General features: G+C 37.3%; 1 protein-coding gene across 3 annotated transcripts in view; it reads left to right on the forward strand.

Moving 5' to 3' along the window:
* LOC308704542 (oxidation resistance protein 1-like) overlaps nucleotides 1-13,452 on the forward strand; it is a 73,788-nt gene that overhangs the window by 19,835 nt on the left and 40,501 nt on the right. For all 3 annotated transcript variants that reach the window (XM_081388930.1, XM_081388929.1, XM_081388931.1), the window contains exons 3-4: nucleotides 4,773-4,880; nucleotides 6,671-6,787. In XM_081388930.1, the coding sequence (XP_081245056.1) occupies nucleotides 4,773-4,880; nucleotides 6,671-6,787 (225 nt within the window). The remainder of the gene's footprint in view (nucleotides 1-4,772; nucleotides 4,881-6,670; nucleotides 6,788-13,452) is intronic.

Below are 13,452 nucleotides of genomic sequence, written 5' to 3' on the forward strand. Positions count from 1 at the left end.
CCAGCGTGTGCCACGAGGGTAGCAATGACAGCGTCACTATGGCAACCCTCATGCCACGGCAGCCGTGATGTCCCACGCAGTATGGAGCTCGTCTGATTTGACATTCTGCCTGATTGCACCATTTGCTGGAACGTCATTTCCAGTTTGATGAGCTGTGTGTTCTGTGAATCTCACAAAACCAGTCAAGAACATGTATGGGTTGTTTGTTTTTTATCCCAAAAATAAATAAAAAAGTTGTATTTTGCAGAATGAAAACAACGCAATACAAATGTTTTACATTGTAACTATTTTTATTATTATTATTAACAAAATGCACACAAAAAAAAGATTAACGTATGATTCAAATTGTATAGAATTTATACATCATCATATTTTCTCATTTATTTATTTGTTTGTTTGTTTTTAAATTCGATGACCTGGAAATATGTCCTTAATTGTCATGAAATTAATGCCCAATGCAAAAACAAAATCATTGTATAGAGAAACCTATATATAGATTATATTGAAAATTCTATATCAATTTTATTCTACTAGTTATTTATTATTACTTATTGTTTTATTCGTCTTTTTTAGAGCTGCTAACTCCATTTTGTTGATGTGTACTTCTGTGTGCATACAATAACAATAAAGATTCTTATTCTTATTCAAAATAAATTAATATTATTGTTTTTCTTATTAATATAATATATGTATATGACCTGGAGATGCTGTCACACATGTTGCCTGTTTTGGTTTTGTTCTCTATGTTCAGTTCCTGTTTTTCCTGCCTGATTTTATTTTCCTCGTTTGTTAATTAGTCTTTCACTCCTGTTGTGTATCAAGTAATTTATGTTCCTCTGGTATTCTCAGTTCCTTTGTTTGGTGTCGTCAATGTTTAGTGGTTGTACTAACTATAATCTCCAGTGATCTCCTGTGTTTAGTCTGGGAATTAGAATAAAGATTTTTTTTTTTTATAAACTCCGTCGTGCACGTCTCTACAGCACTCGCGCCTGACAGATGGGACCTTAATTGTCATGAAAATAATTAATAATAAAAAGATTCTTTTTACTTAAAGAAAAACATAAAACACACACACACACACACACACACACACACACACACACACACACACACACACATACATACATAGATATATGAAACTGTTATCTATTGTTATAAAGCCGTTTGTGGCATTTTAAACAGTTGTAAACCGAGCTACCATAGAAGATATACAAATCAGTGACAGAAATTAGGAGAGAAATAATGCTGTAAAAATAAATCACTATAATAATTAAATAATACACACAAATGATGTGTTTTGAGTTTGGGCTTGAACATGACTGCCGATGAGACACGTGTGAGAACTTGTGGAAACTGCTCCCAGCTGTAGGGTGGTGTAGTAGCTGAACTCTGTCTCATGGTGTTTGGAACCAACCCTAGACATTACTAGTCTTGACCCTCATGACCTAAGAGGTCTTTGACTCTAAATTCAGAATGCATGAGTCGCGTTTGAAGACGTTGTAAAATGTGCCTCTGCTTGCAGATTCTATTGAAGTGCCAAGTGGTTAAACAGCGTATAGTTATGGTAAAGAATTCTACTACTTGCCAGAAGAATTATTAACCTTGATAATCATATGTGTCAGGAACCTGGAAGACTGATTCGTTCTGGTGTTTTAAATAGCTGTACATCTTCTCTCTTAGCAGATACTTTCTTTACATTGTTAATAGTTTTATTGTTGATTCTGCTGTAGAGATAAAGAATACAAACTTTAATGCATCCTCATTTTTTAAACAAGAATGCATTTGACTTTCATTTGATCCATTCACAGTTCCTGCCTCTCAGAAGGAAACTTGTGTCGCCCATGCCTGGGAAATGTTGAGTTTGTCTAGACTGTTTTGATGATTTTTACTGCAGCATGTGTCTTTTTTCCGAACAGAAGCGACTGGCAATGGTTGACATCTCCGCTGGCACTGCTCGCGTTAGATATTAAGTGATATTTTTATCCACGGCTGCCTTTAGAAAGAGGACGACAGACCTCAGCGGGACTCCCTGCTATTGAATTAGGAGAACAGAAAACACGTAGGATAGAGCACGTCTAGACTGCGGAGCAAATCATAAATTCGCCATCTAACAGAGGCATTAGTGTCCAGTGAAGGCAGGTTGTGTTTGCTCTGAAATGAAGCATCCAGAAGCTACAAATAAATAGCCCACAGAAGAGCCGGTCTCAAATGCCTCTCGCAGGGAATCAATGTTCTGTGCCAGACAGACGGGAGGAAAGGACGCCGCTAGCGCGGGGGCATTGGGAATATCGACTACTGGCGTTCCCATCTGGAGACGACCAGAAAACTTCTGTGCAAATTCGTGGGGGGGTTCTTTCATTCTCTAAGAAAAACAACTCACAGAAGTCTGATTCAGAGTGGAAATGGCATTGGATATGCTGACGCTTTTTGCCGTTTTTGATGTTGGGGGAAACTCTGCGATGATGTAAACCAGTTCGGTTATAAAATGCAAGTTTATTTATTTATGTTTAGTTTTTTGTTTTTGTTTGCATTTTTGGATTGTCCTCTTGCGGCCTGTGCACATATAACACGTTCAAAGGATCTTGAGGCATGTTTTTCAAAGTTGAACTACTTTTAACTTGATGGGGTTTCTCAAAAACTCAGCACTCATGCTGCAAGATGCTGGAAAAAAATGAGGCATGTGATTTAATATGAGGCAAACATGGTCTTTGTTTATTAGGAAGTGGACAAAAAATTAAATTCTGCCATTATTTACTCACCCTCAAGTTCCAAACCTGAATGGCTTTTCTTTTTTTAATGTATAGCTTCAATATACATTTCCCTGCAGGCCACATTCTGTAGTGTGTTGTGTTGTGTCTCCTTGATCTCATTCATCTCACTGTCCTCCTCACATGAGAAACTCCTGATATACTATAGCAAACAGACAGTCTCAGAACTATGTAGAATAATTTACATTAAGATATTATCAACAATGTAATGGTAATCTGACTGTCTTAAACTCAGATGTTTAAAGGACTGTAATCTGGATATATGGCGAGTGAGATATTTAGCAAGCCAGTGTTCTGTAGAATTGATCATGCAGCGAATAGTTCCACACAATATGTGCAAAAGGGGAAGAATGTGTTCACACCATGCAACATTTCCCTTGCTGCTAGGGTTTTGTCCTCTCACTTTGTTTCAATGTCAAACACAAACATTTTTTCTGTCTTTTTTGCTTGCTTTTCACTGACTTTGACCTCAATTTTTATTTATTTATTTGTATTTATTATTATTTTACTGGATATTGGACTGCTGGCTAACATTCTATAGTAGTAGTAGGTGTTTAAAATAAGGCTAATTATAAAAATTGTCATTCAACAAATCTCTCACACCTAGTTGATGGTTGGACATGCGCATAATGTGGAGTAGCACAAACTGGATCAGAATCGGATCAAATTGGACTAGAAATGACTAACAGTTTTACACTACCTTTCAAAGGTTTGGGGTCAGTATGTTTTTTTGTTTGTTTGTTTTGAAGGAAAGAAATTAATACTTTAATTCAGCAAGGACGCATTTAAAGGATTAGTTCACTTTAAAAAAGAAAATGATCCCATGATTTACTCACCCTCAAGCCATTAGGTGTAAATCAGATCTTCAGATCTAGGTGTAAATCTTCTTTCAGACGAATACAATCTGAGTTATTTTAAAAAATATCCTGGCATCCCAAGCTTTATAATGGCAGTGGATTTCAGCCAACAGATTGAAGCTCAAAAACATGCATCATCCATCATAAACTAACTCCAGGGGGTTAATACAGGCCTTCTGAAGCAAAACGATGAATTTGTGTAAGAAAAATATTCATATTTAAAACGTTCTAGCTTCCGGCCAACCGGCCATACGCAATCTACTTGCCCCTAATGCGCAATTTACGAAACTTACGATGTCAGAAATAGCGTAGTGCGTCATGGTGTAGCGTAAATATCAGCAGTGCGTCGCATTACTCGCATAAAGTTGCGCTTTACACTGAAGTGGAATCTGTATGTTCCAAACGAACACTGGAAGCTAGTTATTTTTCTTTATAAACTTTTAAATATGAATAATTTTCTTACACAAACTCATCGTTTTGCTTCAGTTTGGAGTTAATTTATGATGGATGACACATGTTTTTGAGCTTCAATCTGTTGGTTGCAATCCACTGCCATTATAAAGCTTGGATATTTTTTAATATAACTCTGATTGTATTCATCTGAAAGAAGAATGTCATATACACCTGGGGTGGCTTGAGGGTGAGTCAATCATAGGCTAATTTTCATTTGAAAGCGAAGTACTACTTTAATTGATCAAAAGTGAAGGTAAAGACTTAAAGATTTTTATCTCAAATCGCTGTACTTTTAAACTTTCTCAAAAAAATCCTGAAAAAAATGGTTTGAACAAAAATAATAAGCAGCACAAGTGTTTATAATTGATAATAATAAATGCAGCAAATCAGCATTTTAGAATGATTTCTGCAGGATCGTGTGACACTAAAGACTGGAGTAATGATGCTGAAAATGTAGCTTTGTATCACAGTAATTTTTAAATATACTGTATTCAAATTTACAATATTACTGTTTTTACTGTATTCAAATAAATGCAGCCTTGGTGAGCATAAGACACAATACCAACCCCAAACTTTTGAATGGTAGTGTAGGACATCCACCTTGAGTAGACCTAAAGGAACCCTAAAAAGGATGAAATGGTTTTCTCTTCTCCTTTTTCCTTGTTTTACGTGTTTTTGTACATTTGTTGTGCAGGTGGAGTTGCGGGACACTCTAAACAGCATTTCGCTGAAGTTTGACACCACTCCCAATGAACTTGTTCAGCTCAACAAACTCTTCTCCAGAAATGTGGTCCCCGGTCAGGTATGTATTTTCACGTTTAATATCCTCTTTCACTCGTAAATATGTAAATACCTGCTTTTCTGAAGTAAAATGGGTTTTTATTTTACTTTAAGGAATTGTTTTAAGCTAATGTTGTAATGCCTATAGTTAAAACCCAACTTTTAGCTTTTACTCACTGAATATCTTGTTTGCTCTGAAATGTCACGTTACAGAAGTTAAAAAGGTTGTAAATGCCATTACGTATTGGCTTTAAAGTCACAAAAAATCGTACACTCTTAACTGAATTCATGGCGGGTTTCGTCTGCAGACACTCATTACAACGCTTCACTCCCTTACCATTAGATCTCTGCCAAGCGCTAGACAAAGAATCAATCTCTGTTTAATATAACGCAACAGCATATCAATTATTGGCCGAAATGACATTTATCCAGATAATATCTCACAGATAGATGGAGTGATTAATGACTTCTCTCTTCCAGTCAGTGCATGAGTGGTTATGAAAGATCTCTTGCTAAACAGCTCTAGTATTGCTTCATCATCTCCTCACAAGCACATGTTAAGCAGAGCTGAAGTCCGGATGGTTGATATTCATGTGGCGCTGGGCACAGTAATGAGAGGGTAATAGATAGAGTCAGGCGCTGGAGAAGGCGACCGCCGCCTGACACAGTACAGCTGGAGGGCTCTCAGCACGGATCACGTGACCAAACTCTGCGGTTCCTTCCATTAGCGTAATCCTCCCAGTGTTTCGGACTGCTGAACAGCCCCTCCACTCTGACTCTACTGTCCCCAAACTAACTCGAGTGGAGTCCTGTTCGGTATAGAGATCTGAGGTGCACCTGGAGAGAGACCACATAAGATGGGATGAACTTAAAGAACTTAATAATATAAAATGTAATTATATTTTAAATAATTTATACTTATATTTATTTATATTCTATAATTTATGTATTAAATAAATATTGTTTTAATTTTTATTTTATTTCAAAATGTTCTCTGTTTGTGTTGTATGGAAGCTTGTTTCCGCCACAGAATAAAACAACTCGCAGTTGTGTGTAATAAAGTCAGAATTGCGAGAAATAAACATGCAATTCTGAGTTCATATCACACAATTGCGACTTTTATATCTCACAATTCTGACATCTTTTCTCAGAATTCTGAGATATAAACTCGCAATTGTGAGTTCTAAAGTCCAATTCTAAGCAAAAAAAAAGGACTTTTTAAGCAATTAAGCAAAAAAGTCAGACTTTATTTATCTCAGACTTTATAACACGCAATTGCTACTTTATATTATGCAATTCTGACTTTAGGACACATAATTGCGACTTTATATCACAATTCTGACTTTATAACTCGCAATTGTGACTTTATATCACACAATTGTGAGAGAGAAAAAAGTCTGAATTGTGAGATAAAAGTCGCAATTACCTTTTTATTTTTTATTCTGTGGCGGAAACAAGCTTCCATAGTGATGCCATTAATGCATTTATTTAATATGATAGATTCAGAACAGATTTGTTCTTTTTCAGCTTCAGATTTTACAAACCCAGCAATATTTAGCATCCATCCATAAAATTATTCGGATGTAACCGTAATACATTTAAAAAAATAAAGTATAAAAATGCAAACGGTTTTATTTTCAGGTTAGTTGTACATTAGTCATTGTTATTGTCTTCTTATAAAACACTAGAGGTCTATGATACAGTATGTCCTCATTTACATAAGTTGACCTGTATGTGAGTATTGATTGTTCGTCCATGCATGCAGTTGCTGGCTGGTGTTTATAAAGCGTTACGCTGCGGTTGTGTTTGCAGGTTCTGTATGTTCCTGATCCGGAGTACGCGTCCAGTGCGGGCAGCTCTCCCTCCTTCAGTCCCAGCAGCCCGCTCTCTCCCACCTCCTCTGAAGCTGACCTGGAGAAAGTTACCACGGTATGTGACATTTCCCTCTTCACACCACACAAGCCTTATCATTTAACCTGTGCTGTTGAAGGACTCTCACACAATCAGAAATGCCCTGAGCATGGCATGCGTTCATAATGAAGGCTCTCTGGGAATTTTAGAACAATTTTCCAGAATTGAAGCTCTGTGTGCTTTTGTTATCTTAAGCTTTCTGGTTTACAGGAATCATGTGAGAGGGCCCTAATGCCTCAGTGAAATCATGAGGTGACAGAACGAAATGCTGCTGTTCATTGTTAGTCAGGAAACATGCATTGTTTTTCTTGGGGTCATAGTCAGCATTTCTCTGATAGGAAGATAGGAAGAATGCCAGTCTTGCAGAAAAGCTCTCTAATAGGCAGTCGAGGTATCCATGTGTTCGGTCGAGACGAACAGGAGCTGGAATTGTTGACTTTAGATAATTAACTCAATGTCAACAACATGTTCATCTTTAAAGCTGAATGTAATTGTTAAAATACTTCCTTGTATCCCAGTTTAATATGCATACAACTAGAAGACATTCATAGGATGATTCCTTTAAAAATGTAAAGATTGTAGCTCTCTGATGCTATCAAAACACACTTCCTGAAGAAGAAAATTTGAAGTTATTGTGTTTGCAATTCTGTTTGGTAATTACCTGGCAAACTGCATGCTTCAACTTTAATTATTGGCAAATATGCCAATGTCGATCTAATTTTAGTTACCAAAGGACAGATGGATACATAAAATATTTATACAACGCAAATAGATTTACTTCTGTAAATTTGCTTTTGAATAGGTTTTGAGATCTCATGACTCAAGGCTGTGGTTTTTCACTGTCAGACGTGATATTTACGTACACACCCTCTGTAATCAAATACCTGCCATGAACTGTGTTGACTTGCCCTCATTCTTAGAAGCCCTGAGAAATAAGACATTCTGGTTTGATGAATAGAACTGGGTGATAGAGCTTATCAATTTAATGACTATGATACAAATATAAGGGATGAACAAAACACTAAACATGGTTAAAGTATTTATGAGACAAAATTATTTGGCAAGAAAAGGCAAACTACAGCCGCAGGTTATTTTACTGTGCAAAAAACATTGCATAGAAAAACAAAGCTCACAGGAAAAAGTGTACATTGAATATTTCGTTGGTTCTCTCTTGTTTTTGCATGTTCATATTTCTTTTTATGACAGCCTTGCCAAATTAAATCAGCAAAATTTGGCATGTTTCATTGAATTTTCACAAACAAAATAATTGACTCCAAGGACAACTACACAATATGCTTACAAAATCTTTAACAAATTTTGATTAATATTTGAATAAGAGTAAAGATGTTCATTTTCCTATGCCGGGGACATCACTTTTAAGCCACTACTGTATATAGTTGTAGTCAAATAATAAAATAAGAGGGATCGTAAAAAATGCATGTGATTTGTTATTTAGTACTGTCCTGAATAAGATATTTTACATAAAAAGATGTTTACATATAGTTCACAAGACAAAAAATAGCTGAATTTATAAAAATTACCGGTTTAAAAGTTTACATACTCTTGATTCTTAAAGGCACATTATGCAGTTTCCATTTTTCTCAAACAGCGACCCCTAGAGTCGCTGTTTGAGAAACCCCTAGAGTAGGCCTGTCACGATAACAAATTTTGCTGGACGATAAATTGTCCAAGAAATTATTGCGATAAACGATAATATTGTCGTTCTGAGACCATTTTCATTTAATATAATTATAATGGCATAATAATGCAGGTACACCTTTTCAACGATCTATAAACTTTTATTTCTAAAGAATATTAAACATTGAAAACGGAAAACATTTTAAATATCCAAAAAAATGAACAAAACAACCAAAAACAATGAAAGCAATGGACTCTTAGTGTCTGTTAACAAAATAAATGTCTGTTAATAAATAAAATGGATGTAAACAAAATTGCACTTCAAAAAATATTAGGCTAAACATTAGGCTTTAGACATTAGGCTTAAATAGTGATACATTCCATAACAGGCAAAACTGACAGTTAGGACCTTTGTAAACAAATTTAAAAAAGCCTCAACAAGCCATATCACACAATTTTGCACTGTTACTCCTGTTACTTTGTCCTCCTGTTACTTTGTCAAGTGATTGTGTACTGTCGGGAAGACGGAGACGCGCTTATTGCGTGTGTATGCTACGCACTGAAAATACTTGGTTAGGATTAGGGGTGAGGAGTGCGTGCGTAATACACGCCATAAAGAGCGTATCATATGCACGCAAAAACTATTTTTGGCGTATAAATGGCACGAGAAATAACATTCGTGGTATAGATACGCATTTTCATGTGACCGGGCTCGCTGTCGCAACTCACAACTAGCGTCTTCTCTCTCTCCCGGCAGTAGCCGCAAACAGTCCCGCCGGCGCTTTCCCAAAGACCATGTGACTGACAAGCGCCGCGGCGCCGCCTCCCCACACAAAGACCATGCAACTGACAACAAAGAGGGTTCACTCGTCCTACACGCTAAAGAACCGAGCGAGAGTGGTCATCCAGACGAGGAAAACAAACAAGCATGCAAATGGAATTATCGCGGCCGGAAAAATTATCGAGCTCATTTTTTTTATCGTGCGATTAATCGACTTATCGACTATCGCGACAGGCCTACCCTAGAGTCCCCCCCTGCTTTTCTATCGGGGTGATTCGCCCTACTAAGAGTTTGTTTACCATCGAAATGATTTTGAAGCTGTTATATTAAGGTACAAATCTTGCATAGTGTGCCCTTAAGACTGTACCATTACCTAGAAAATGATCCATGACTGTTTTTGTTTGTTTGTTTGTTTGTATTGTGATAGTTTTTCATGAGTCCCTTGTTTGCCCTGAGCAGTAAATCTGCCCACTGTTCCCGCAACTCTAACTGTATCATTTAACGGATAGAGACAGAATATCAACCAAAAATCCAGAAAAACACATTATATAAAGGTTGTAAATTGATTAGCATTTAATCGAGTGAAATAAGTATTTGATCCCCTACCAACCAACAAGAATTCTGTGTCCCACAGATTGCTTATGTGTCCATGTGGAACACAGATTAGTCCTGTCACTTTAAGAAAGTACTCCTAATGTCCTAATGTCAGTGGACACCTGTCCACAGAATCTGTATCTTCCATTCCAACTTCTCCACCACCATGGGCAATACCAATGAGCTGCCAAACGTCAGGGAATGCGCTACAAGACCACCAGCAAGAAGCTTGGTGAGAAGGAGACTTTTGTTGGTGTGATTATTCGGAAATGGAAGAAATACAAAATGAAAAATTAATCGCCCTCGGTCTGTAGCTCCATGCAAGATCTCGATTCATGGGGTAAGGATGATCATGAGAAAGGTGAGGGATCAGCCCAGAACTACACGGGAGGAGCTTGTTAATGATCTCAAGGCAGTTGGGACCACAGTCACTAAGCAAACCATTGGTAACACACTATGCCGCAATGGATTGAAATCCTGCAGCACCCGCAAGGTCCCCCTGCTCACGAAGGCACATGTTCAAGCCCATCTGAAGTTTGCCAATAAACATCTAATGATTCAGAGAAGGCTTGGCAGAAATTTATGTGGTCAGATGAGACCAAAATTGGGCTCTTTGGCATCAACTCAACTCGCCGTGTTTGGAGGGAGAGAAATGGTGACTATGACCCCAAGAACACCATCCCTACAGTCAAGCACGGAGGTGAGAAACATCATGCTTTTGGACTGTTTCTCTGGTATGGGTACAGGACGAATTCACTGTATTGAGGGGCCTATGGACGGGACCATGTACCATCAAATCTTGGACGAGAACCTCCTTCCCTCAGCCAGAACACTGAAGATGGGTCGTAGATGGGTCTTCCAGCATGACAATGACCCAAAACATACTGCCATGGCAACAAAGGAGCGGCTCAAGAAGAAGCCCATTAAGGCCTTGGGATGGCCTAGCCAGTCTCCAGACCTTAATTCTGTTAAAAAATCTGTGGAAGGAGCTGAAACTTTGAGTTGCCAAGCGACAGCCAAGAAACCTTAAAGGGGTCATCAGATGCCCATTTTCCACAAGTTGGTATGATTCTTTAGGGTCTTCATGTAAAGTTTGTAACATACTTTGGTTAAAATTCCTCAATGGTTGTGTAAAACAACACCCTTTTTACCTCCTCAAAAACAGCTGTGTCCACAGCGACCCGTTTCGGTGCATGTCTCTTTAAATGATAATGGGCAACTGCTCACCCCACCCCTCTCTTCCGTGGGGCATGTCGACACAAGACACGTAAAATGCTGCCTTGGCTGACAGTATACAAATGGCTGAGGGCAGAAATATGCTAATACGGGACAGTCCGTCAGCGGTCGTGGGCGGAGCATGAGCAATATGATGTCATATTGCTCAGAAAATCCAAACGGCTTGATTATTGAGTGTTGAATAAAAAATAAAGGAGCGAATGGATATTTTTCATTATATGGTGGTTGTGTTCACACACTCTAAAGACACATTTATATGCAAACACCATATAAAAGTGAATTTTGCATCCCATAACCCCTTTAAGGATTTTGAGAGTATCTGTAAAGAGGAGTGAGATGTGTACAAACCTGGTGACCAACTATAAGAAACGTCTTACCTCTTCTTGCCAACAAAGGTTTCTCCACCAAGTACTAAGGCATGTTTTGCTTGGGGATCAAATACTTATTTCAATTACTGAAATCCAAATCAATTTATAACCTTTATATAATGTGTTTTTTCTGGATTTTTTGGTTGATATTCTGTCTCTATCCGTTAAAATAAACCTACCGTAAAAATTATAGATCCTTCACTTCTTTTTAAGTGCGCAAACTTACAAAATAAGCAGGGGATCAAATAATTCATTTTTATATGGAAAATATATGGAATATTTATCGTCCAGCCCTAGTGGTTATACTGTATCATACCATCTCTGTGCTGTGAAGTAACTGTCAGAAGTGCCAACAGAAGTTTTGATGTTGAACTTCTATTTTGCAGTAAAAGGCTTTACCTTTAGCATCTTTAAAAGTGGCCGCTGTATACCTCACTGCCTCCTGGTCTCCATAGTGACAGCCTGAGATGCTCCTTTCCCTTTCGTTTTTCACACATATCTATTTAGACCGTTCCTCTGGGAAAATAAAAGCTGTGATCTGTCTTGCAGTCTGAGACGGGTACTGCACTGGGAATGAAATGACCTGTTCCAAAATCCAGTGAGCTGCCTACCTAGACACATTGTGGGCGTGCTTCTGACCTTGTTTTATCCAGAATTTAAGACTCTTTTCTCTTCAGGGAGAAGGCGATCCCAGAATGCATTTCAAGAAGCTCTGTAACAAAATTCATTCAAGGCAAGCAATATTTTGTTAATGGGAGCCTATGCTTACAATTTATTAAAGTATTGAAAAAATTATTTAGTACAAGTAAAATGGACCATACTGTATGTGTGTTTGCTGTTTATTTTTATGCTTATTAGAGTATCACATTGTAGGCTTTGCGAGATGCTAATGTAATGAATCAAGATTATGAATATAATGTTAGAATCACTGAACATACTTAATGTTAGGAATGCATTGAAATGTACAGTTATTTTATGTCTGATAATGGATAACTAACCTATCAATTAAATTATATACCAATATTATATACCATATTATTTCACCATAAAGAAATGAAATAAACATAAAAAGTAAAGGCATAACAACATTATTATACAGTATACAAAATATAGTAAAGTATAAAAAAGTTATATTTTGAGATTTGATTTACAGTACAGATAAATTTAATTCAGCGTTTGATTATGGCAAAGAAATTTTGAGGTAAAAATAGTACATTTAATTTTGTAAAATTAAATATCCAATAATGACAGAAATATATCAAATACCAGCTGGTATTTGTACATTTAAAACATTTCTAATATGAGCTTATAATCGATAGCAGGGTAGGCGATTTGTTCCAGAAATATTTTTTGTTATGCTAATTAGCTATTACTAGCTGCTCCGAAAATTGCCTACCCTACCTTTAATATTTGTTCTTGTGTTGCTTACAAGCCTCAGTACTCAAGGGGGCAAAAGATTTACCTTCAAATGTCAAATGGATTTGTTATTAATAATTAGTCAGGTAACTAACTATAAACATATTGACTTGATTGTCTTCAAACTGGTGCTTAGCCCTGACAATAGGTGACCTGAAAGAGAAAACTGACTGTAGAAGACAGTTTATGCTAATGTTCGCTAGAGCGCCCCTTGTGGCAATGCTGAAAATTGCAACACCTACTTGCATGTGAGTTAAATTGGGCAGCAGTACTCATTGTCCCCCTCAGCCAAAGAGCCTTTTCCTTGCACACTACAGAGTCCTCCAGAGACACAGCAGGGTCAGCCAGGTGCGGTTTGATTCAGTAGTGTAAAGAAAGCACTTCAGTAAAGCAAACAGCTCTTTTCCCAGGCAGTAGCAATCTTTTCATTACAAAGCCATTATTGCAGTGCTACAGACTGAACTTGTATTAATTAATAAAGCGGATTCCCTGGCATGTTTGTGTGTAATTAAAGGCAATAGTGAATGCTGACCACAGGGTTCAGTTTATTTGCTTGGGGAAGTAGATGGATTATCTCACGTCTATTGCTGTTGTAATGTGTCCTTAATCAATGGTTATATTAGCTAGTAAATAAATACCAGGTACTACCA

This window comes from Scardinius erythrophthalmus, assembly GCF_964197995.2.
Source record: "Scardinius erythrophthalmus genome assembly, chromosome: 16".
In the NCBI taxonomy this organism is placed as follows: Eukaryota; Metazoa; Chordata; class Actinopteri; order Cypriniformes; family Leuciscidae; genus Scardinius; species Scardinius erythrophthalmus.